General features: G+C 45.1%; 1 protein-coding gene across 5 annotated transcripts in view; it reads right to left on the bottom strand.

The window, feature by feature from the left end:
• Window positions 1–26,728, bottom strand: part of Ppfibp2 (PPFIA binding protein 2) — a 148,927-nt gene that overhangs the window by 12,230 nt on the left and 109,969 nt on the right. For all 5 annotated transcript variants that reach the window (XM_028768000.1, XM_028768003.1, XM_028767999.1 and 2 more), the window contains 11 exons: window positions 22,144–22,236; window positions 16,349–16,460; window positions 14,621–14,682; window positions 13,532–13,607; window positions 12,020–12,123; window positions 10,064–10,131; window positions 9,317–9,374; window positions 8,512–8,553; window positions 4,198–4,339; window positions 2,717–2,858; window positions 2,045–2,173 (listed from right to left, as the gene is read on the bottom strand). In XM_028768000.1, coding sequence (XP_028623833.1) covers window positions 2,045–2,173; window positions 2,717–2,858; window positions 4,198–4,339; window positions 8,512–8,553; window positions 9,317–9,374; window positions 10,064–10,131; window positions 12,020–12,123; window positions 13,532–13,607; window positions 14,621–14,682; window positions 16,349–16,460; window positions 22,144–22,236 — 1,028 coding nt within the window. The remainder of the gene's footprint in view (window positions 1–2,044; window positions 2,174–2,716; window positions 2,859–4,197; window positions 4,340–8,511; window positions 8,554–9,316; window positions 9,375–10,063; window positions 10,132–12,019; window positions 12,124–13,531; window positions 13,608–14,620; window positions 14,683–16,348; window positions 16,461–22,143; window positions 22,237–26,728) is intronic.

Here is a 26,728-nt window from a genome sequence, read left to right as displayed (position 1 = left end):
CACATACAGAAAATTCACAAACTAAACCAATAAATGGGAAACTTGAACTGAAAAAAAAAACTGTAAACTTGCAGAAATCTATGAGAGTGGAGAAAATTAAACAGAGAAGAAACATGAATACATAATTTTGATAAGGCTGTAGTGGCAAAGAGACTCTCTCTATACAGTGTGCTCCAGCATATAAATCAGAAAGATATTATCTGGGGGAATAAAACAATAAGCTTTGTTTCTCCATGATCTAAATTTATCTATGAAACATTTTTAAAATACATAATTTTCACTGGAAAAAGAATTGGGGCTGGTAGCTCTTGGAAACCAGGCACTTTCCCCACAAGAATATCAGTGGTAAGTTTTTTATAAAAGGTTATGTATTAAATATCTATGAATTACATGCCAGAAGTTAGTGGCATGTCATTATATTCTCCTTAAGGGTAATTCCAGTCTTTTCCCCCAGGGAAGTTTCATGTTTGCTAGCATAGGCATTATTAAGAAAACAAGCTCATCAGGACCCTCTCATTCTTCATCAACCCATGTCATGGTAAAGAAAGCACAAAGACATTCCAGCAGATCAGCCTCTGGTGCTGCAGCACCTTCCTTAGGCAGAGGGAGTGCCTGACATCACTGCCTCAGGCCCTGGAGTGGCAGGAGCTCAGTGAACTGGCTAGAAACATGCCGGCTAGTCTTGGACTGTTCTTTTCTTCTCTACACTCAAGCCCTAAAGACACAGCCAGAACTGGACCAAGGACCGATCACAGGAGTTTACTGTACCTTTCCATTCTCATCTCTTGAGAACCCAGAATCAAATGTCTAAATTAGAAAAATTGCTGGGTAAATGACAGTATCCAATTATGGAATATACAGGTAAGCTTTCTTTGGTTCCCAATTGATTGACACCTTTTTAGTTTAGGGTAGATTCCTTACCCACCACCGCAAAGCTAGTATTTACTGAGGATTTACATCCAACATTAGAAGGATCAACCCCACCCTCCTCCTTTCATCATGGATTATAATATAATATAGGTGTGAGGAGATCCAGCAGTGCAGAGGTAAGTATGGGAAGGTCCTGTCTCAAAACTAGGAGGATCTGACAGTCTTGAAATCTGAGGGTAGCAGTAAGTTAAGGAGTCCTTCCTCAGGGTGTGGGAGAGAAAAAGACACAGCGGGCCTGTGAACAGAGCACATTCCAGGAAATGGTCTTTGCCCTCAGCTGGAAACCCGTGTTTTTTCTGAGAACTAGTATTTGCATTGTGAATATAAGGGCAAGCAAGAGAACTCATTTCACTTTGGTTAAATTTTTAAGTAGCACATTCCAACCAAAGCTGGCTCTGCATATCAGGCGTCCAGAGGTTGAGCTGGAGGTGCCACGTCATAGGGGTGCTGATATGGAAAGGGGTTGAACCACCCATGAGCAAGGATCCATAAGTGCAGGTTTGTGGGAGACAGTCTCTCAGAACAGGGAAAAGAAAGAGGGTAATAAAAGGCAGAGGAGAGTGTCCATTAGGGATACTTAAATGGGCTTGCTGTTTTGTGTCTTTTTATTAGAACTGGCTGAAACAGTCATGTGAAACTCAGTGCTCTGATGTCCACACCACTCACACCTTAGCAGCCCCCTTCAGTGCACCTTTCAGTGCAGTTTGCTATAGTGCAAATATGAGGGATACTGGAAGATGTAAGCAGCCACCATAAGCTGCCACCATGCCTTCCCCATTGTGATGGGCTGACATCCAGAATAATCTCTCTCTCTCTTTTTTTTTTCCTCAAGTTGCTTTTTTCAGGTTTGGTGTTCTGCTGTTTGTTTGAAAAAACTAGAAAAGTAACTAATATAGCTTTTCTACCCCAACTATGCCCAGCTGCAGGGTGTCTTATGCTTTTTACCTCAGCACCTGTGAATGTGGGCATACCCACTCATGGCAAGCAGACAAGCTCTACATGAAAGACTCCTGCCTTTAGCCTCTGAGGCTGTGGGGCATCCAGCCCCTGCTAGCACTGCACCCTGGCCAGGATTTCAAAAAGCTCTTCACAGATGGCCTGGATGGATTCTTACCATTTCTGTCCCTTGGTGTCCCTGGTCCTAGAAAGTCTTGGCCCTGCAGTCGCTCGGAGCCCACCTCGTCGAAACTCTGCCATACCCGGTGCATCAGTGTTGAAGTTTCCTGACTGAGTTCTTCGGATTCTGCACAGAAAGGAATCCAGAGACTGTGAGGGGCTAGATGCAAGGCTCAGGGCTCAGGGCCTTACCCTTCCCAGCCCCTACCCTGAAGCCACTGAAGATGGCCTATGACAGTGCTTCAAACAAACTCTAAATTCAATACTAAGCCTAACTCTGGGATTTGAGCCACTCCTCACAGGATCAAAGTGAAGGCTGATGCCTTTGAGGAGACTCCAGTTTCTGCCTCTGTTCAGAATTAATCAGTTGGACTAGCAAGTACTTGGCTTTTGGTCTTTAAAATATTTTATGAGGCACAGAATGAACACACTCTCAGCTGTGAATCATCATGGAAGCATGGTCATGGGGCAGAGGAATGCCTAGGAAGAAAGACACACGGCAACTAGCCGTATTAGATGAGTGCCCGTCACATTTCTGATTGGTGACAAATAATAACTCACAGTCTTTTCTCTGGATGTGACTATTCTACTTTTGCAGCTATGCAAATGTGGGCTGGAACAGCATCTGCTTGGACTAAACACATCATTACAACCATTACCACCAACTTACTTTCCCCAGAATTTCTTAATGCCTTTGGGGCTCCGTTTGCCATCTGGTGTCAGGGGAGACTGGGGGCTTGACTCAGTACCAGATGAAGTAGATGAGAGTTCATTGGCCATGACTATATCTTCCCAACCTCCTTCTGTGTCTCCTAAGGTGGACAGAATGAAAAGGCATGTGAACGAACAGGAGAAGGAACCTTCGGAACCCCACCCCTCCACCAGAGCTATCCTTCTGCGGGAGTCCAGAACGCTCTTCCCAGTGCTGCCTTTAGGACTGAGCTCCATACCAAGATACTGGGAGCCAAAAGAGTTTGAGAACACCTCCAAGGACTCTCATTAAGAATTAGTGAGACCAATGTTTAGAATCTGGGTGATTTAATGTCTTCAAATTTTAAGATTTTTGGGTCCAAGTAATTGTAGACTATTCCAATAAGGAACTTGCTATTTAGTCAGAAGGAGACTCTGGAATGTGGGCAGGGCATGAGAAATGGAAAACAAAGGTATTCTCACATTCTACCTCACCTGGAACAGTCACAGTACCTAATACGGGAGCACTGACACTCCAGCCGCGATCTTCAGCCACCCAGAAGCAGAGAAGCCACATTGAAGAAGCAAGAGAGGCCAAAGTCCAGCCCAACAGTAACGGGGAAGCAAAGAAATAAAAAGAGTATCATCTAGCAAAAGAGAAAAACTCAAACAGAAAGGAAAACAACCCCACGAAGGACAAGTTAAAAGGTGACCAAGCTTGGCCCACAGGGTCAGCATGGTGAGAGGAGGCATCAGGCCAAAGGATCCTGGTGCCACTTTCTCACAAGCTGAGGTATCCACAGGCAGAGACGGAGGATCAGCAATGGGAGTGGGGAGCACTCTAAGTCATAGACAGTCCCTGTGCAGGTGCAATGACCTGAAGGAATCTGAGTATAATTGAACACAGTTACTTAAGGGTTTATCTAGAGCTATGAAAGTCTAGGGCAGCACTGAGTTTCAAGAAATAAAGCACAGCCAAGGGAATAGCCAGTAGAGAAGTTAGGAGTAGGTAAGGAGAACTCAGTGAACACCAAAGCAGGACCTCCTGGACTACATCAAAACATCTGCTGCTGACCACATTTGCCTAGGGAAATACTCTCAATTTTGGAGTGTGTATACTGTCAGCTTAGTGTTAATAGGGGCTGTATCAAAGGCAAATGCAGAAGAGAGAAGACCAGGATGTCAGAGAAAGAAGTGGGACATGAAAAGTAATTGTAAATATCTGGGGTTGGGAGGTGGGGAGGTAAAGAGGACAGGCAGGGATTCGAGGAGGAATGAAGAGAGGGGAGAATGGAGGTACAGTAACTTGGGAACAGCTTATCCAGACAGGGAATCTTTAAAAGCAGGGCTACTCTGGGACAGAACTTGCCAAAAAACAATCCCCACTATTCTTAATTGTGGGCTTGACTGTGAATGTTAAGGACACTGTTCCTGAAGCCAACCCAAGAGCTGGATACTCACTCAGCTTTGGCTGGCTGCTCCCTGAAGAGTCAGGCTGGAGGGAAGCAGTGGGAGGAGATTTGGTAGCTTCTCCATTGGGTGTGGCTCCTGAAAGCTTCCCAGGTAATGTGGGGTATTTCTGTTCTGCTAGGAAAGAGCTATCCTATTGGAAAGAGAGAGAGGGAGAGGTGCCCAATGAATCTTCAGACTTTAGCGCAAACCAGTTAGGAAATCCTTGTGTGCATAAACCCTTTCTTTAAGAGTCACTTTTCACTTAGGTTGATTCAAAGATCTTCTCTCCTGGTCTAGGAGAAAGGTAAAGATTTATCCACACAGTGACACAGAGACAGCATCAAGCCCAAATCCAGAGATGACTGCTCTTAAAAAAAAAAAAAAAAGAGCCCTGTGCCCTATGTCTCATGTTAGTTAGAGGTTCAGTGAATTCACAGTCATAAATTCTCCTCAGGTTCTTCAAAAACACAAGCCACAGTTTACTGGCTAGCATTTTGGTTGTTCCCAAGGGGAAGGAGAGCAAGAGGAGTATGGCCGAGGTTCTCTGATCTCCCAATATTTGCTTTCCTGTGGTCACAAAAGAGACTTTTTGCTAAGTAAGATCCTTCCTCAGACCAGACCAAGGCAGATCTCTGCAAGGGCTCAGCCATGAGCACAGCCATGCTACAGCAGTTATATTAGGGTCTATAGGAACTTAGAACCAATCTCTTTGAGGTACCACTTAGATGCAACAAGCACCGTGGCTAGATCCTAGCTAAAAAGCAATCCCAATGAAACCAGCTAATTTTAAGGAGAAAGACTAGCACTTATTTTGCTAAGAAGTATATAAAGATCACTAAAACTACAAACCTGAGGAAAGCATATAGAACGCATTGCAAGTGTGAGCATAAAAAGAAAATAAGACAACATCACCAAGAGACTGAACCATGGATCACTTAATTGGTCACAGAAGAAGAGTAATATGAGAAGCAGAACCTATTTTAAAACTGGAAAGTCAGAAGGAGGCTGGATGGCTGCCAAGACCAAGACACCTTTTGAAGCTTCATTCACTGAAAGTCAAGTGTGCAGTGCATTTCTGAATTCAGTTTCCTTCCATATCCTAGGAGCTGTTTGAAATTCAGTTCATTCACTCACTACTCATTGACAAGAGCCTCCACATATGAACTTAGAAATGAGAAATCTGGAGAGAAATGAGAGTGTTAAAGAAATCTGGTCCATGAGTTGACATGCCAGAATGTCCAGAGATGAAGACTATGACATCTTCAAGCTTGTGCTGACCCGCAGGGCAGAGAGGTCAGACATGATCAGACATGTGAACCAGCCTAGCAGCTTCCCAGTGCTACCTCATCCACTGGCAGTTGCTTCACACTCACCCAAGGCACTATGAAAACAACACCAACTAATGGGCTCCTCCCCGGGCCTGTGAATCAGCCCCTCTGAAAATGAACCCACTTCAGGTATTTTTAACAAGCGTCTTGGATTATTCTAATACTCAGTCATACCTCAGACCATGGGAAAAAGAGTAGTTCAAACAGTTAAGAGATTTGTGGGCTGGAGAGATGGCTCTGCAGATAAAGGCCCTAGCTACCCAAGTCTAATGACCCAAGTTCAAGTCCTGGAACCCACTAAAAAGCCAGATGTGATGGCATACATCTATAAGCCCAGCACTCCTATGATGAGATGAATCAACAGAAGAATCACCCAGAAGCCTGACGGTCATCTAACCCACAGGAAGCTCAGCAAGCCACAGTGAGTTCAGCTAGTCTGCAGTGAGGTCAGCTATCCCGTAGTGAGATCAGCGAGCCCACAGTAAGGCTAGATAGCTATGTTGATGTCATCAAGCCTGTGATGAGGTCATTTAGTGCACAGTGAGGTCATCTAGCCTCTGGTGAGGTCACCTAGCCTGTAAGAAACCAATTAGCCTGCAATGAGCTCAGCTAGCCTACAGTAAGGTCAGTCCATTGTGACGTCAGCCAGCCTGCAGTGAGGAGAACAGCTGCAGAGGCAACAACAAAGGTCCTTTAGAGAGGAAGAAAATGAAAAATGAGCACCTTAAGTAGACCTCTGATACGTGTGCTCACATAAACACAAAAAAATAGCACGGTTTTGTTTTAAGTTTAGAGACCCAAAGAACCAGACACCAAATTCCATCTTCCATAAGAAATACAAAGTGGAGAAGGACTCTCATTGCGGTTTTTTTTTTTTTGAGGCATCACAAAAGATTTCCCCCAGTATAAGGCCAGGACAACAGACTCTAACCATGACCACCCAGAGAGGTCTCTCAAGAGCTTAGGTATAGACTGAATATGCCCTAACCCAAGGATGATTGAAGGCCCAGACCAGTAAGGAACACAGGGCAATGGAGTGGGCTCTCTGAGCTCTGCTTCAGCCAAGAAGCAAAGCTGAGGGAATGACTCACTGTGGAGAAAGACATGGGATGTCAAGGCAGGACAAGAGGGAGGAAGGAATACCTGACACCAATTGTTCCCTAGCCTTTAGAATAATCCCAGATGTGGAGAGCCAAAGAGCAAGGCAAAACCTATCACCCAGCTGCTCTAAGTCAGAACAAAAGGGTATCCTACTAGCTCAGAGAGGGCTAAGCTTCCGACTAGAATGCCTCAGGGAAAGCCCTTTCTGTGTAACCACTCAAACCCTGTTTGATCATTTCTAACAGGTTAATAACAATTCCTACCCTGGGCTAGCTGAGAAATAATATGTACAGAGCCCAGCAAACAGCTCTCAGCAAACAAACAGAAGTATAGGAAACATAACAGGCCATGTCCAAGGAGGACAGCAATCAAGAAGAACAGACCCTAGATACAGAAAAGCACACCACAGGCTGCATCTAGAATATCATGTCCATCTGTCCCAGGGCACAATTTAAAGAATCCACTGAGAAATGAGTGGTGTGAAGGCTGCTGACCCTATTACAGGGGAAGACAATGTACAGCTCTGAGAAGAAAGCACTTACAGAGAGCTGGAGGGACTTGATTCTAGGGCACTGGGAATGGGAGAGATTGACTCATTCTACAGAAGACCAAGTCCACAGTCTGAGAAACTCAGGGGACAATGGCTAGCAGTCAGAACACAAGGAACACTCAGCCATAAAAAGCTTTAGTTTAAGCCCAGGTACCACAGGAAGGAGATGCTGTGGAAAAACTACTGTACCTGTGGAATGGTACTGGGATGAGATAGGGTGTGTGTGGAGGGAAGAGGTGGTCATGTTGAGCTAAGCCAGCTTCATAAGATTGTAATTATGATCAAAGGTGTGGGAGGACTCAATTCAACCTAGAATGTGTACTTTATAAGCAGGCCTGTATCACTCACCCTCCACGGTAAGCAACATGGAGTCTTAAAGCATGGATGAAGAACCAGCAGCATGCCCATGGGAGTAGCTGGCCGCTTACATGTTACTTAGAGACAAGTATGAATGGCTTCTCTCAAGCTGAAGCTAGAAGAATGATGGCTGGGCCCCAGAGCTTTCCCAGGGGGCCACAAAACACAACAGATAAAAGAGCAGGCAGAAGATGTTTTCTTAACAATCCCCATGGCCTGAGGAATGTCTGGCTAGTCACAGCACTGACTGCCATAAACACAAAAGCAAAGAGAACCCTTTTTCTGATACTTCCTGATAGGAGAATACTCATGGTGTCTTTCTTCCACAAAGAGTTAGAAGAGCAGAAATGCCCCACTCTACCATAATGGTATGAAAATACAAACAGCCTTCTCAGGCCACATGTAGTGAAGCACCATGTCTCCTTTGGAAGGCAGAGGACACAAGGGCCATACATTGTACATTCCCCTTACAATGGTAGCTGGGTGGAGCTGACACTAATTATACAAAGCTTCAGTTTACCATGAGCTCAATATTGGTCTTCCGGCCTAGGACTGTAATCAGCTGCCACTGCAGGATTCCAGGAGAAAATGAGTTGTAATGGAGTTTTTAATATCATGATTTGTTCACTGAAGATAGACTGAATACACACCTGTGTTTTTAACCATGGCATCTCAGCACAGAAGAGGAGTGTTGCTGTGTAGAAATTACCACACCTTCTACCCTATAACTAAGCCTATCCTTCTTCGTTAGAGATTAGTTTCTCTGAGCCTACAGAGCAGAGTGATAATGATAAATGGTACACCATGTATAATGAAGAGAAAGCGCATCGTACATATGGACCACACAAAAATGATATGTCCTCTTTCCTCATTCCTTCTTAACTCTTACAGTTAACATATTTTAAAGCTACAAAAGCTATTCCTTGCTAAAATACTCTAGCAAACATCACAACCAAGGACACATGATAAAGACACAAATGAATGTACCTTGGGCTCTCCCACCGGGGACAGCTGGTTCCCATCGACACACTATGGAGTGACAAGAAGGATTCAAACATGGGGAGAAAAGGAGAGCTATGTTAGTCACAATCAGCAGCTCAGAGCCACCTCCCTGCTTATATCTGGCACACTGAGACGTAAGAATTCTGCCTCGCTCTTTCATATCAGACGATCATCACCCACAGTAAGAAAGAGGCCACTGTCTAGCCATGAACAGTATCCTGGGCAGTTTCCAGCACTCTGACCAGTGGAGCAAGTGGCACATGCCTGGGCATTTAGTCCAGCCAACTCTCAACTTCTGTGGATCTCTACCTCGTCACTCTGATAGAAATCAGGGGACAGTATAAAGTATGGCTCACCAGAGGCTCCATCAGGGCAACCCTGTGTTTAGTCATTGCTAAACTCAAAGCCTTCCATTGTCCCCTCCAACCCTGCCCTGGGTCCAGTCACATGGTCAAGCCCATCCTCACACAAGGGACCACAAAGCCCTCCTCAGATCTTTCCAGACTTTTGTTTTAAGCTACCTCTCTAATCTTCTATATATCCCAGACTGTACTCCTGACATCACCCCCTTTACCTACATTACTCCTTCATTCAGAATCCCGGCAATGATCCCAGGTAACACTAAGGAGATGAGGCCATAGTCCATGATCTTCTTGGCATATGGCTCTGACCTTGCTGTTCCTGCTTTTATGATTTCCTAAAACCTGCATGCACCCACCAGCCCATCCCAGCACTATGCTGGGCCTAAAGGAGTAACTGAGTAATTGGCACAGCCAATTGATGAGCTAACCTTATCCCCAGATTCACGTCTCAAGTCTTCTAGACTACAGGAGAGTTTCTTCTGAGCCCTGGATAAACAAAGAAAGGAATCTTAGTGATCATGAAAAGGGTTCCTTGGTGTCATTCATAAACAGGGCTTGTTAGATGCTTAACCAACAGCCTGGAGTAAAGGTCAGAGAGAAATCACCTTATAGGAGGTAACCCATGTATAAGGTAAGACCTTGGGGCAAGCCTGGCCCAACAGTGGTACTAATAAGAGATGACCACTGGGTTTCCCTGAGGAAGCCCAGTGTCCACAGACTCAGGGCAGAGGAAAAGTACTTGGGCCACCTAGCCTTTAAATCCAAAAGTAATCTGGGTAGAAAGCTGCAAGCCCCTTCTGTGATAGGAGGCAAGCACATCCACCAGCTATAGCTTCAATCATGGCCTAGGATCCTCCAACCCTTCTCTACCTATCCGGAGCAGTCAGCTCAGGGGACCTGTGTCTTCATAGGGTCTATTCTTCTGAGGACATCAAATGCACAGAAAGGGGCAATGCTACCAGTGGCCACAGAGGAAATGAAGGGATTATAGCCAAGAAGTTCCCTGGCTAGGTCTTTCTTCAATGTCAGGGGCTCTCAGCCTATGACAGAGGAAATTCCTCAGTACCCAGGAGAGGTTGGCTTAACCCTGTGCCCAGAGCCCTGTGGCTATACACATCACACCTGCCCAGTCACCATCTACCTTGTGAACCCCAGAGAGAGTTCAGTTCTCCTACCTGGTCTCCAACGATTTCTGTGGCAAAGGAGGTGGTCCTGGAGTGGGAGAGCTGCATCGTGATGATATCTGTTTCACAAACAGAAGAGCAGCCATGGAGGGCTTTCCCTTGATGACTTTTCCCTTAATGACTCCTCTAAGAACATTTCTGCCCCTGGCTACAGCCATGTGGGTGTACTCATATGGATGCTTTGTTCTTTCAAGAAATGCTCATCAAGTAATACATCCAGTTCTGAGAGACAATGGGCATATAAACCTCCAGGATCAAACCGCCCTTTGTCCCTGAGCCCTAGACCTTAGACATAAGTCCAGGTCCCAGCACCAGACTACCAAGACTGAGAGGATGCCATGCCCTCTATCCTTTTCATGGCTTGTCTCATCTTCTCTCATTCAGAGGGTCACTAGCCCACACTATCCAAAACACTTCCTTTCAGCTTAAGTGAGCCAGAGTCAAATTCTGTGAATCACTGTGAAGACCCTAGAGACAGTCACTCAGCAAGCATCCACACCATCTATTACCTGCCAACCCTATATTAGAAATTAAGCAAACCCACACCAGGAGGCAGATTAATAAGCAGGGACAGAGGAGTTATGCCACCTGCCTGTCTGAGACAATGAGGATGACAGGACAGAGTTGTCTTTATTACAGCACTTACAGTAGAACCCTGTCTTTTCCCTCAAGCCCCAGGCCTCTCTAGTTTGTTCTAGGAAAATCTCTAGCCTCATAGCACAGGTATTAAGAACCTGAGCTTGCTGTTCCAACAGACCTGGGTTCAAGTCCTGTTCTGCTATTTATCTGCCATCTACCTGCAGAGTGACTTAGACAAACTGTGCAAGTCCTAATTACTGCTCAGATATAACTACCAGCAATCTAATGGGCTTTCTTTGAGTCAATAATAGGGACGAGGTACTGGATGCCATTTGCTCCTTTGTTAAAGATTAAGTACTTCACTGAAAGAGACTGCAACCCCATAGGAAGAACAATAATATCAACTAACCGGACCCCTCAGAGCTCCCAGGGACTAAGTCACCAACCAGAGTATACATGGATGGGTCCATAGCTCCCACTATATATGAAACAGAGAACTGCCTCATCTGGCATCAGTGGGAAGGGAGATGCTTGGTCCTATAGAGGCTTGTTGCCCCAGCGAAGGGGGATGCTAAAGGGGTGAAGCAGGAATGGATGGGTAGGGGAACACCCTCTTAGAGACAATGAGGAAAGGGGATGGGATGGGGGTTTGCAGAGGGGAGACTGAGAAGGGGGACAATATTTGACATGTAAATAAAATAATCAATAAAAAGATTAAGTTCTTCAAAATGATTAAATAATCAGTTTTAGTTTGAACTTTCTAGATCTCATGAACCTTCTGGCCCTGCTCCAGCCCCCACCCCATTAAGGGATCTGTCTAAGAATGTGTCTGTTCATCTGTGTTTAACCACATTCCAGAGAGTGATACAGTGGAGTCAGATTTTAGAGCAAAAAGAAGAAAATCCATGTGCTGGTTAGAGGGGCTGACAGAGGCATGTGTGAGGCAGGAATGCACTGCCATGGAAGATGCCAGGGCCTCTACATGGTCAAGATAGACTCACTCTTTAGCAAATATGTGGAAGTCTACTAGGTAGAAGTCCTGACTGCAGAGCCCGGGGAAGCCTTGGTAAATAAAACAAACATCATTCTTGTTCTGTGCTTCACATCAGAGAGGAAATATAAACAGAAAACCAATTAAAGAGGAAAATTCCTGCCCTTCAGAGTTCCAGTGGCCACCATGTAGTCCCTAGCCAGAGCTCAGGCTTGAGCCTAGGTATTTGCTCCCTGAACCTTCTTACCAAAGCTTAAGGACTATCCCCTGGACTGAACTATTCATCAGTTAACGGATAGGTGTCAGTTGGATGTCTCTCTATATCAAGGCAAGCTCTCCGATGCCAACTGAACCCTACAACGTGGAAAGTGCAGTACCTCTTGCTTCAGTACTTCCTCTGGGCTTTTATTTGTCGTGTTCCATTTCCGGAAGCTTCCCTCTATTTCATCTTCATTGATGGAGAGGTTTCTTTCTGAAGGCCCTGGAAATAGTAAAGCATTGGTGAGACTATTAAATCACTACTGTGAGACCTGCTTAAAAATCTCATACCATGGAACCCTAACGGTGTCTGTTCTGTATTAACAAATATCAAGGAGGATTGCTTCAGCTTGGGGGATTGATTTCACCCTGTCTCAAAAACAGGAACGACTAAGACATATTTACAGTGTTATGGTTTGAGTATAGAATGTTTGTCATAGGCTCATATGTTTGGTTCTCAGCTAGGATTGCCATTTTGGGAACCTGTGAGACTTTTCAGAGGTGGAACCTCATTGGAGGAGGTAGACTACTGGGCTAAGGTGATCCACAGGGGTTTGTTGGGCCCATTTCTGATCAGTCTTCCCACTTCCTGGCCAACCAGAATGCAAGGAGTCCTTGCTACACATTCCTGCTGCCATGGCACCCTCGCTTCAAACTGTGAGCCAAAATCATTTTTTCCTCCCTTATGTTGCTTCTTGTCATGTATCTGATGAGAGCAACAAGAAAAGTAATGACGACATAAAGAGACATTAATAGTGGGAATGGGAAAATTCTTCAGGGCCTCCAATCGAGGGTTGCCACCAGAGTCACTTTAAGGTCACAGTTTATCCCTAAAACAGAGAGGTAAGCCACTTCTTCCTTCCAAGTTCTTATTTATTGGCCTGTGGCAATCAGGTCCCATGAGGGATTTGGCCCAACATCACAAGGAATTAGAGAAAACAGGCTGCATCACTTGTGTGGGGCCTGGCAGGTGCCTTGGGCAGTGACCAGTCAGTTCCTATCCCAGCAAAGACAAGGTTTGTTTCCAAACAGAGTCAGTAGCTCAGCCAGAAGCAGGTATCCTTCAAACAACCCTCCTGTGAAAAACTAACTGCTCTTGCAGGATCAGCAATGGGAGCCAGGTCCAATGAATCAGCCACACGAGCACCACTGTGCTCATATGAACATAAGGTGCTTGCTCACTGCACTGGTCTAGGTGGTAAACATGAAACACTGGCTTTCTATGGCAACCTGGCCACCTGGTGACTCATGGAAGTCCCCTATGTGCCTTCTGCATCTGTAGGGAACTACAAATCCTATGAGAAGCTCTGAAGCCCAGGAGGGCTCTGACTGACCCAATATGACTCCTCTTACTGCCTTTAAGGGGGATCCTAAGAAGACAGATTGGAGACCCTCTAATGAGAAGGATTCCCAAGAGCTAAAGACCAAATGGGTGGTCCCTAGAAGTTCAGACCTAAGTACCACATTGATGAAATTTCCAGAAATCGACATTTGCACCACCTACATATAAATTCGTTCTCTAATACAACTCCAACCAGAGGGCAAAGGCCCTGACAGCAGAATTGTTCCTACTTCTGACATAGTAAACAAAGTATCTTTCAGGGGAAATGGGGGGTTCCCCCTTCTCTTACCCTGAGTTGCCATCACAATCTCCTTTACCCTTAGGTACTGGTTCAGCAGTCCTGTCAGCTCCTCTATCCGACGGTCCTGCCATGGTATAAGAGCAGAACAAGATTAACACCACTACTGGTCTCTAGTCAACTTCATCTGGAGCAGAGTGAGGAAAATCCCATATAAGAGTGCTAAAGACCCCAAAGAGAGTCAGAGTCCACTGGGCCCCGGTGGTCTGCCTCACAGGCAGCCTCTGACCCTTATGGTCCTATCTGAAGGTGTGGGTCAACACTCACTAACACCCCTGAAGAGGCCTATGTGCTGGCAGGACTATACCTCTCTGCCTCATACTCTCTGGAAACAGTCTTGATCAGTGTGCCTCTCATTGCTGTGTCACTCTCTGGAACTACACACATAGACATTTCCCATCTCTTCACCCATCTCCACAGAATCTGAAGTACTTTACATAACAAAGGATGTTCCTAGAAGGGATCCATTCTTTCAAGGTTACAGTCTGGGGCCTTAAGTCACATAGATCCCCAAACACACAGGTTTGAAATCTTAGCTCGGCTATACACTGGTCACCTGATCCTGTGCAAAGGTATCCAACCATTTTTGAGTCTTTTTCTTCTGCTGATAATGTGGGGCTGTGATTCTCAGAGATGCTGTTTACACTAACTAGGTATTTTTCTGTGTGTGGATGCAGCTATTTTATGATTATGCAGGAACCGGATGCGATATGGTAGCAGGGTAAACTGAAGCACTGCATGCTGCTAAAAGTGTCCCTATGATAAGTCTACCATGAGAGGCAAACTGCACACATGGGGGCTGTTGCTGAGCTTGCTAACAGTTGTGACATGATTGAGCACAGAGGATTTTCAGCACACCATCATGAACAGACAGGGCTCTAAGCCGCCTTTGAAGGTTCAGTTTAAGTGAAACTCAGGCATCATACACAAGTACTGAAGTTGAGTCTCTAGTGTCAAAAGCTGTTGTCTTAACATATCTTGTCAGTGACAGCATAGCACTAATAGAGCAGAGACCAGAAGGGACCAAAAAGTTAGAGGCACCTGCAAAGAAAGGACAAGGTGCCATGGCAACTGTCTCACCTTATCCTCATTGGCAACCAGCAGTGTTTCCATCCCCATTTTCAGACGGTGGATTTCTTGATCTAAAAGAATTGAGGTATAGAGCGAATTACTTGTACAAATACTGACAGCTATTCACATATGCTGATGGCCTTTGACATGTGGATGTGGCTCCTTTTTATTTGCCCAAAGAGCCCAGGATGGTATGTGGCACAGTGGGTCTCATTAGACATTTGTTGGGTCCATTATGAATAACCTAGTGTTTTGTCTTTTCTTTGTATCTAGGGGCAAAATAAAAATATCATTTACTCAAAGCTGACAGAAAAGAATAAAAAAATCTTTCATAAATAGCATTTTCTAAGAATATAAATATTCATATTCTATGTATGAATATCATATATATTATAATCAGATGCCTAGGCTCCTGACTAGTTTGAGGGAAGATCATGCAGTCAGAAAAACTAGAAGCAGAGGAAATTTTTAGAAAAGAAAACCCCAAACAATTTATGGCTGATAAATGGAGACTGGGCATCATACAAAGGTTTGGTAGTTGGTTTAATTTCAAATCTGATTAAATAAATGTTTATATATGAGCATGGAGATATAAGCCTATAATCATAGTTCTTCCCAGGCTGAGGTACGAGATACAAGGTGCAAGCCCTGTCTGGGCAATTTAGTATCTCAAAATAAAAAAAATTTAAAGGCTAGAGATACAGTTTAGTGGCACAGTAATATGTCTTCTATGGACAAAACCTTGAGCTCAATCCAAAACCAAAAGAAAAGAAAATTAAGGAGGGAAGGAACAGAAAGATGGCGCCATGAGTAAAGGCAGGGGCTGTCAAGCCTGATAACCTGAGAATGTTCTCACTCCAGCTGGGGAAGCAAACTAGGGGACACTGAGGCCAGGATGAGGCGACACACTAGCAGCAACCCATAGGACTGACACTGCTCAGTATCCAAGTGGCAAGTAGAGGAGCATGGGCATGTGTGATCTTTCCATATCCTTGGAGAATTGTCACAAACATACTACGTATGTTAAGGAGAATACTTGAGGGTTTCTTCTGTTTTTAAGCGGCAAGACTTGAACTCCCCAGGGAGCATCCAGTATCACTTCACTTATTTAATGACTCAGTTTTAGGGTGAGCCAAATATTATGCTAGACTCTGAGGTGCTTTTAAACAAAGATAAAATCCTGAGTCAGAGTAGGCTGACCTCAAGACCTCCCAAACTATAGCACAACTAAACAACAGTATGAGCTATGCTGGGAACACGGGGCTGCTGAATTTAAGACTTGAGGCCGAGTAGTCAGGAAGAGCTTCCTGAGAAATGACATTTAAGTGGTGCTCTAAGGATGATGAGGAATTGGTTTGCTTCTGTAACCTCAGGGCCTTGTACAAATGTCAGGCAGGATGAACTGCTAAGTCTCCTCTTTGGGTGGTAATACAGAAGCAAGGCCTTTCAATCCAATGAAGTAAGGTTGCTTTTAGGAGAAAAAAAAGCTCCAGAGGGGGCTGCAAAGAGCTTCAATCAATGTTGTGAGAAAAGCCTTCAGAGCTGAATGTTCTAGGTAAGGGAGGGGCGTGACAAAGATCCCACAATAGAACTCAGCTTCACAGGCAAGCACACCGTACATATAAGTGCATGCTCACACTCACCGATACATGTATGTGTACATTATTCACACCCAGACATGCCAGGACACACATACTCATTCACAGATACATGCCCACTTATAATCAATCTAGTTACCTCGCTCTGCATGATCACTGTGAAGAGCTGCACTCCGGGAGAGTTGGCTGTGAAGACGCTCAATTTCTGCATCCTTTAGGGCCACCTGTTCTTGTAGCTGGGCTACCTCAGCCTGAAGAAGCAACAGAGAATCCCTTTCAGGTCAGAGAGACTTCCAGCTCATCACAAAACACCTCATGTCATAATCCAGAGTCCACTGGGCCCCAAGAGACGGGGGAGTGAAGGACAAGGGCAAGGACTAAGAGTGGATAACTGCCCTCCCCACTGGGGGGAACGCTGGAGAAGGAACTCACTCGCCTGCCATCCATCACCTTGCTCCTGCATCCCCTTATCTGACCAAGCTCTTTCTCTTCTCTGCTCTGTAAAACCTGGGTAAAACTGGGGCCAGAAGAGCTGGGACTGTATACAATGGGAAGGCTCTGTCCCTGCTGCACAAGTTGGACTATTAATTTTGCACGTGGTCTTTCCTCTCCCAAGATACACATTCTCCTTAGATACTCTCCATTTGTACAGTTCATGCTTTTGCCCAACCTCCAGGCACAGTTGCATGCTTGCCCATGTGCATACATTCAAGCTTTAGAGTGTGTCAAAGACATATACTTTTCTTAAAGGAAAGCACATAAGCACACTGCGCACACATTCATACATGTACACACACACACACACACACACTGGCATTGACACTGGGTAGTTCCCACATCTTCACTATGCACAATAGGTTACATTTCATCACAGCACTACGCATGGTTATCCATGCTTTCCAGACTCATTAGAAAATCAGAGCTCCTTCTATCTCCAAAACGCCTTTTGTAGCCAAACAAATCTAGAATCTCTCATGTCCCAGTTGTATGACCTTGGACAAGTACTTGAGCCTTTCTGAGTCTTGGCTCAATAGCTTCTACTTCATGGCCTGTGGGAAAACTGTATAATATAACCATTATGAGTGACTCTCATAGAACATATGAGAGGCCCAGTAAATATTGCAATCATAGTAACAGTTCATTCCACCCTATTCCTTACCTTAGGAAAAAGCTCCCTTCTGAACGTCAAACAAGGAAAAGGTTTAGAACTAAGCTCTGAGCAGTAGAACACACAGCAAAGGCATCCACCCCACCCACTGCTTGCCATGTAGGAACCTAGTCATACTCTAACTCTGGTCATCAGAGTATAATGTGGGGCCCAAGCCAATAGATGAACTGCAGCAAGGAACCAAATGAGTACTAGTCCTATTGGTGACCCTTCTGCCTGCCAGGCTTTGCGTGGTATTATTTCACTGAGCACCCTGCAGCCACTATTCTCACTATTTTCAAAAAATGCTGTTTTAGATACTGTTCTATTACAAGGAAGAGACATCATGACCAAGGCAACTCTTATTTTTAAAAAAGCATTTAATTGGGGGCTTGCTTATAGTTTGAGAAGGTTAATCCATTATCATCATGGCGGGTGCTGGAACAATCACTGAGAGCTTCACATCCTGACCCACAGGCAATGGGCAGAGGAAGAGAGAGAGAGAGACTAGGCCTGGCATGGGCTTTTGAAAATGTAAAGCCTATCCTCAGTGACATACCTCCTCCAACAGAGCCATACCTCCTAATCCTTTTCTAAATAGTCTGCCAACTAGGAGCTAGACATTCAAATATATGAGCCCATGAGAAAGGGAAGAGGTGGTCATTAAAAACATAACAGATGCCAACCTCTGACATGTACTTCAATGCAGAATGCCGCCCACCCAGCCTGCCTGCTCCAATGTAGAGCATCATACCTCAGTCTCTCTGCTTCATCACAGGACATCATCAGCCAGCCTGCTGCTCCAATGCAGAGCTTTACCCACTCACCTAGTCTGCTCTCATGCAGAACTCCATCCACCCTCCCAGCCTGCTCCTCCAGTGGAGAGCTCCAGGGACTCCAGGCTGCAAGCTACCAGGTTAATAGGATGGATGAAGGCCACTCTTAAGAGACTTGGTATTTCTTAGCCTTCTCAATGGTTCTGAATAAACCCTCCCTCACATCCTCCAAATGGGACAGAGATATAAAGGAAAACAGGAGGTGCAAGGTCAGATTTCTTTACTGCAAAGCTCCCTATGGAGCACATTCCTCTGCTCTGGGATATACCCAGAATCAAGAGAGCAAAGTCTGGCTTTTCTATCCAGCTAACTGAGATGGGCACCCATGATGGACCATGTATCATTTGGGACCTTCGTGGCCACTGGCTTATAGATAATGGTACCAATGGCTTCTGACAATTCTAGCCTTAGGATTCTCAACCCAAATGCATCTCATTTCCACCAGAGTCAGAATATTCTTCGGAGATAAATCCTCTCATTTTTTTTTCCATGGCTCCTTGCCTGTGGTTCTTTAGTGTGGAGAGTATGGTCTCTGTTAGAAATCCAATGTTATACTTACCTGCCAGCCTCATACACAGACTTCAGTGAAGTGGGCCTACTAAGTCAGAGTATAGCACCTGGCAACCAGGGTCTCTTCTCCTTGAGGCTGGCCTCTATACAAGGCCACTGATGTACTATGGATCCTGTCTTAATTACTTTTCTATTGTTGTGATAAGACAGTATGACCAAAGCAACCTACAGAACAAAGTTTATAAGGGGCTTAGTTTCAAAGGCTGAATCCATGACCATGATGGCAGAGAGCATTATGGAGACAGACAATATGGAAAGCATTATGGCAGAGAGACAGACAGACAGGTATGCCTCTGAAGCAGTAGCTGAGAGCTTATATCATATCCATAAGAATAAGGCATAGAGAGATAACTAGGAATGGCATAGGCTTTCAAAACCTTAAAGCCCACCACCTGGTGACACATCTCTTCTAGAAAGGCAACACATAATTCATTCCAAACAGTAACAACAACTGGGGACCAAGTATCCAAAATATGACCCTTTGCCACAAATCCCATAGTCCAAGTGATTTGACTCAATTTTTACTCTGAAATAGCCATAGAACAAGGAAAAACTACAGGTTCTCTGCTATGCTTAGAAGGCTACCTGGCCCACAGGTAGATGGATACCCCCATCCAGAACCATGAAAGAAAGCATCGGCTCTCTCAGCCATTTAAAAAAACAAAAAACAAAAAACAAAACAAAAAAAAAAACACCTCTACTGCCAGAGATCCATGACAATCAGAAGCATGGCAGTGTGGCAGAGATGGGTGCTCTGGGTCCCTGCAGGGCAGGAAAACATCTGTATTCCAACAGGGCTGAGTCTTACTAAGGTCAAGGCACAGACCCTACTGCTGCTTGCAGTGAGGATTAGCCACTTTTAGGGACTGAGGAGGCTTACACAGAAAACTCAACAGCTTATAAACAGATAGGATTTCAGTTTGGGAAGCTGCCACTTCAGGAAGGAACAGGACATCACAGAAAGGGGAAATCCAAACCTCACCTGGGCCACGGGAAGTCTTGTGTTCCTTAGTGGAAAAATTGGCATCAAACCCACCCACTGCACTATTCTCTGACTTAAAAAAGAGAAGTGTGCAAAGGGCCGGGTGGGTTCTGGCAGGAGGTGTTTCACACCTGGTAATTATTAAAGACACCTTAGCATCTTATGAGTCCACATGCCAAGGCAGGAAGCTTGGGTGGCTTAAAAAGAACTTCTTGGTTTTATAACAAAGAGTGATGTGTGCAACTTCAAAGGTTTCACCGGGGCTGGACTGGCAGGAGTGCATACCGTAGTGGAAAGTTTTGAGCTATTGGAAAAAACAAGGCTGTTAAATTGGTGACAACAAAGCCCAACACACAAAGGCTCTGTGCTCAGACAATAATAGTACATGTCAGGCCAGGCCTGCCTGGTGGTAAGAGTGTGAGTTATTTGCTCTCTCTAAGCCTCCATTTTGTCATCTGTAAAATGGTTAAGTATGTTATGTTTATACACGGGAATATGGTTACATAAATACTAACACCATGTGCAGCACTTCTCTTTTATCAAGAAATCATCAATTTTCAAATGGATTAAAAAAAGCACAATATATACTTTTGTATAAATCATCACCAGAAAGTGAGGAAAAAATGGAGAGAAAAGAGGAGGGAGGGCCCATAAATAAACACACCTGGTAGGGAGGAAATGTTTGTGGTAACGGCTGGGTGATCTGGGTGATTTTTATTCCTTTATTTCTTTAAAAAAACAAATTTAAAATTATTTTATGAGTTCATACATAAACATACATGTTTTGCCTACATGTGTAATTATGCACCACAGGCAGGCAGTGAATGGCAGAAGCCAGCAGGGCTTGTCAGGCCCCTAGAATTAGACTTACAAAAGGGGAAAGGGGCAAGGATTGGGGGAGGGAGTGACCTGACAGGAAGGGGGCCAGTGAGCAGGAAGTAAAGTAAGTTAAAAATAAAGTAAAAACAAATAACAACAAAAACGTGGACACACACTGAACACTGAAATGCCACAAGCATCACCAAGTGTCACCTGTGAATGGCTCTACAGGACCATAGCAAAAGGCAGAAGCGTTTTTCTCTTAAGGTGCAGCAGCCCAGAAGAAACTGGACCTAGAGTTGTTGAAGAGTTTCCTTCCTCCTCCTAAGGCCCAAGTGAAGCCATTTGTTACTGAGTCCTACCTACTCTCTGTCCCTCGCCAGAGGCACAGTATGATGACTACGTGACAGAGCCACACAACATGTAGTGAGCAGATCAGAGTGACCAGAACCTTCTTCTGCTCCAACAGTCTCTTCCCTGTATTGGGAGATTCTGTGATCTTTTATTCATTTTGAAATGTATATATTTTTCAAACAACGGATTCCTGAGCTGGCAAGATGGCTCGACAGGTAAATGCTCCTGCCACTCAAACTTGACAACCCAAGAGAACCCACTCCCTAAGTCACCCTGACCTCCACAGGTAGCCAGAGCACATGCATACCCAAACACCCTTGCTCTACCCACCCCACTCACATACACACTAATAATAAAATAACAATATTTTAATGCGATGTTTGATATTATTCAGCTGACAGCTAATTTAACGTTTTTAAGGCATAACATGGAAGATAAAAATATTTAAATCAATTTTTTTTTGCTATTTTTATTTGTTTTGCTCTGCTATTGTTTTCTGAGACAGAAGCACACTATTTAGCTCAAGCTGGCCTGGAACCCACTATGTAGTCTGTAAGACAGCCTCCAAATCCAAGTGACCCTCCTGACTCAATATGCTGTAGATACGTTAGGATGACAAGTACCCCACAATACCTACACACTTAACCCACTACTTTTAACCCCTGCAGTTCAATGAGGAGAAACTTACAAGAAAAAAAGAAAAGAATAGCTCACTAAAGAATTTCTTTTCAGTATTTTATATACAGCAAGCTCCCCAATACAGTAAAAATTATTTGGCTGAAAAGATAAAGCAGGCTTTATCATCTAAAAATGCATGATTATTATTACTGTTGTTTCTAGAAAATCGACAATGACAGGAACTGCTAAGTTTAAGCTGGTGTCCCCAGCAAACCAGTGACGCTCACCCTCCCATGTTTCTGTCACTCATCTGCCAGCCCACTCACCCACTCTTCCAAGAATCTCCTTGGCTTAAGTCCACAGGGACAATAGGATGCTGCCAGGGGGAGGAAGCAGGGCTGGGGAACCTCAGCAGCTCTCACTTCAGTTTCCCAGGCTCTCCGTAGGAACCTTTGTACAGAAGAGCTGCCTACTGGAGTCTAGGCACCACTGTGTGGGGCCGGTTTGCATTTTCACACTTCTGTTGTGGGGAAGCCTGAGAGTGAAGCCCCTCACAGCAGAACTCCTAACTCCTCCCCCTCCTCCAGAGCCTCATAACTGCCAGTTACCTTAGTGGCCTTCAGCTCCCACTCGTACTGGTTCCGTTCATTCTCCAGCTCCTCCACTTTGATTTTGAGGTGCTTGAGCTCTTGCAGTAACTCCTGGAGAGAAGAGCAAGAATGTCAGAGCTGTGGTAGATAAAGAGCAAGCACAGAGTCTCCAAACTGGATGAAGCTAATGCAGAGGGGGCTGGGGGCAGCAGCAACTGTCTACAGCTGTCTGGAGCCAGCAGGCTCCATGTCTGCAGCTTTGAGCTTTAAACATGATCTGTGATCCAGAAAAGGCTGTGTGTCCATTTAAAAATGAAAGTCAGGGAGTTCCAGACATGAGAGAGAAGAAATTGCAGTGTACATATATGTGCATTTGCATGTGCACGTGTAGACCAGAGGACAGAGGACAACCTTGGGTATAGTCCTTACTGGATGTTTTTTATTTAATTTTTTCCTCTAGAACAGGTCTCTTGCTGCAAGCCCCAGGCATCTACCTGCCTCTACCACACAGGGCTAGGACTACATGTGGACTATCTGGGGGGTAGGGGGAATTGTTTTGTTGTTGGTTTTGTTTGTTTTAAATATTTGTTATGGAGATGAAACTCAGGTCCTCATGCTCATCACTTTACCAAGCAAGCTAAACAAACTCAATAGCATCCTCTTATTCTTATATTCTGTCATCCCCTTCCTCTGACATCTGAACCTGCATGAGACATGCCCAGCTCATGCACAGGTGTCACCAGCAGACAGCTCCAGCTTGGGAGTGGAAGGTGCAGAGATGCTGAAGCGGAGGAGACTTCCCTGGTAGTGCGGAGGGAGGAGCAGGAAGCAAGGAGCACCTGTCTCTCTGTGATGACGGTGGGGGAACCCATAGGAGGAAGTTGCAAGCCTCTGAGGCTTCACAAGCAGTAAGATTCAGAGAACAAATACTAAGTGCCAACCACAGATGCCAGTGTCCTGCTCAGAGGAGGTTAAGCAAGAGAAACAGGGAAGGCATGCAGAGAGGAATCAAGCCGGAGGCACACTGAGGTGGAGCCGAGATTAGATGTCCCATGCACTGGAGATGAGACTGAGGGTTTGGGGGCTGGGAAGCTCTACAGATGAGAGTGTTCATTGTGACACTGTGGATGGGAAGTCAGCGATGCTTCCTGACTGGGGAAGGGATGTTTAAACCACTTTCACATACACATTCGTACAGGTGGTAAGCGGGGCAGGAATTTAAGCTCACAACTTCTGACTCTGGGACCCTTGGTTGAAAACTCCCTCATTAAAAGGGGCAACACTCAGCAATGTTATCTTTGTTGGTTTGTTTTGTTCTTCTGAGGCAGAATCTTAAAGGCTAGGCTGACCTGTAAACTCACTATGCAGCACAAATTGGCCTCAAGCTTTCAAGCCTGCTTTCACCTTCCAAACACTGAGGATTACAACACATACATCCAATGAGATCTGTCAACATTGTTGTCTTGAACCAAACTTCACTTCAGGTAACAACTACTTCCTATCAGAAGAACTGCCAAAAAGGTCGTTAATTCTCGTTGGGTCCAAGCTTTATCTATGTCACGTCCAAGAATATTGTTATGTCTCATTTCCCTCCAAAAGTGCCACCACGAGTGCAATGAGCGTTGGTGGACCGAGCAGCTTCGAATGGTTGATCCTTTGTGACCTTGGTCCTATGGAAAACCTGATTGCTAAACTTCCAGAGGAGCGATGGTGTTAGCACACCTATCTGATCATGGCACTCCCTTGCTTCTCAAAGCTTCTAAACATTAACTCATGACCAGCCTGGCCTGGCCTGCCCCAGCTAAGCTCTAATATGTCACACTGGAGAATTTTCAACTCTGCTTCCCAGCTTATGCCTATATATATATACACCATTCTCGTTCTATCTGTCCACCATGTTAACTCCTGCCTATCCTTCAGCCTACCCAAGCAAAGTCCTCCCCATCACATTAGAACCCTCTGTGGGACTCTTCAGGTGTTTCCCACAGAGCTCCTGTAAGGTTTATCTGTAGGATTGCTAATAGGTAGTTCTGTTCCCTTCTGTGAAGTATGAGGAGGAAGTCTTTTTGAACCTCTAACCCAGCTGGTCCTAGCACATAGCAGTTGATGAACTAATACCTGATACTCAAGTCTTTATTTAGCTGGCTTAGGTGTCTTTGCATTCTGAGATAATGTACCGTGAAGTAACACTGTTGCCACATGAATCTTATAAGGTAATTTATTAAAAATGACTTAGAGCTGAGGTAAGTATTTCTTGATATTTATTGAAAACAGATCCCCTAAGCTCAGGTGACTGTGTCCTTGATCTTCATCACTGAGCTTCAAGACTTTTGGTTGCCTATTTGGACTTACCAGAGATTCAGAATCCTTTTCTAGTAATATCGTTGGCCCTGTCTGAGCCATTCCAATGCCCAGCAGGTAGGAAAAGTCTGTCTGTTTTGTTCCTGTCTTGGGGGTGGGGGGTGGGGGCGCTGCTCAGTTTGCTCTGAAAGGGCACCATGCCAGCTGGGAGCAGAATCAAGAAAGCACAGGCTACTGCTGTCTGGGTTCTTGTGACTTCTTTGGCATATGGCCCAAAAGGTCATAAACTCACTATAATGTGATTATTATGTGGGTATTGTTTTCCTGGAAATTCAGGTGATGACCTAACTACTTATAACAAACAAAATCCCTGATGTTGTGTTTACTCCCTGGGGTGGGGGTTGGGGCTAAACTTCTCTAAACATGGATTTGAAAGGATTTTTCCCCATGATGCTGGGATTTTTCCTCCCCATTAAAGAGAATCATACAATAAGGCTTCATTTAAACATCTAGTCCATGGGGAGGGATAAGTGTCTGGATCATACACTGGGAAAAGAGAATCCTGATAATTCCTTCCTTTGGCCCAAATCCCCCACCACTCAGAGCCTGTGACACCCCTTGATCCTATTCCTAAAGATGGAGAATGTGGCCTTCTGAGGCCTAGTCTCACCTGCTCAAACCCTACTTGATGAGGGTCCCAGAGCCCACCTCACATCAACAGAGGCCTGTATGAGACCAAGTTCTGCCCTGAGGTAACAGCAGATCCATGCGAAGCCACTGCACACAGTTCTGGTTAGGAGAAACACCAGCCTTCTACCACTGAGACATCACACACATGCTCTGATATACTTAAGTGTGGTTCCTACAGGTGACCCCTCCCAAGGGGCACAGTCCTGGCTGCAGGGCTGGGGCTTGGCCTCATGGTCACCGGCCACCACCTCCTCAGGGTGGTCCCTAGCAAGTAACAGGCGCTCTTGAATCTGCCTGTGGATGTCCAGCTGCAGCCTACACATCTGTTCCTGCAGCTCACTGATCACATTCAGAACTGACTGTGGAAAGGAAGAAAAAGTAGAGAAAAGCACCCAATGTCAGTCACCAGCAGATGCAGACCACCTTGGGAGATCAGCTGTGAAGGAAGGCAAGGATGCAGAGGGTGAGCATGACTGGGAAGGGAACGGTGGCCCCCAGTCCATAGCCAGGTCCCTCTTAGACAGAACGAAAGTACATGCCATGGTTTGCCCTAAGATCTGCTCCATTCTCGGACTTGTCTTGAAGTTTGACATTTACTTTGTTCCACACTTCTAAGTCAAAAGCTGAGGTACAGAGTTGAGCAGATCCTGGCATCTAAGCAGAAGCAGCAGCAACAGTAGACACACACACTCCCTCCCTCCCACCTAGATCTATGCTACACTTGCCAATACCCACCCACATATCTAAACAACAACATCACTTACAGGTGAGCTCGACAACACATACCATCCTTATCCATGATAATGCACCCCCAACTCTAATCCCATTCAGGTACTAATAGGATGTTAAAATAAATTAACATCCAGCCTATACTCCTTGTCAAAATATATCCCAAGCAATGATTTTGTAGCACCCACTCAAGCATGAGTGTTTCCAGTCTATCAGAACAGACCCACTTCCAGCTGAACCAACGAGCTAAGTCTGGTGAAACTTCTACCTTCATCTGTGTAATACCTGAGTGTTGGTGAGTATGTGTGCAGGTTTGAGAGAGAGAAAGAGTATGTGTTGAGGCCGAAGGACAACCTTGGTTGTCACTGGCCACTATTTTTTGAGGCTTGGTTTCTCACTGGTCTGGACCTCACTAATTAGGCAATGCTGGCTGGCCAGTGAGCTCCAGGGAAGGAACCTTCTATCTGTCTCCCCTTGGAATCACACCAGCATGCCACCACACCCAGATTGTTTTGTTTGTAATTTCTGAGAATCAAACTCGGGCCCTCCAGAAGGGGCTATTTCCTCAGCCCCAGATATGACTCAATCTTTTTTTAAATATTTAAAAAACCAAATATCAAAGCTGTATCAAAGCTGGCAGGTAATGGTTCTCTCCTTCCACCTTGTGGCTGGGTTCTAAGGTTCAAAGGTCATGCTTGTAGTGAGCACCTTTATCCACTGATGCACCTCACTGCCCTTGGCTCCCTACTTTGTTTTCCAGCCTCTCAGACCCCTCAGACGCATGGCTCTAGTTTTACATATATGTGATAGGGCTGATGCTCCCTGATAACAGCACTTTCCTAGCATGCATAAGGTCCAGGATTAGCGCCCTAGCACTGAAGAC

This window comes from Grammomys surdaster, unplaced genomic scaffold (assembly GCF_004785775.1).
Source record: "Grammomys surdaster isolate TR1022 unplaced genomic scaffold, NIH_TR_1.0 184, whole genome shotgun sequence".
Classification (NCBI taxonomy): Eukaryota; Metazoa; Chordata; class Mammalia; order Rodentia; family Muridae; genus Grammomys; species Grammomys surdaster.
This window is presented reverse-complemented; position numbering and strand designations above follow the sequence as displayed.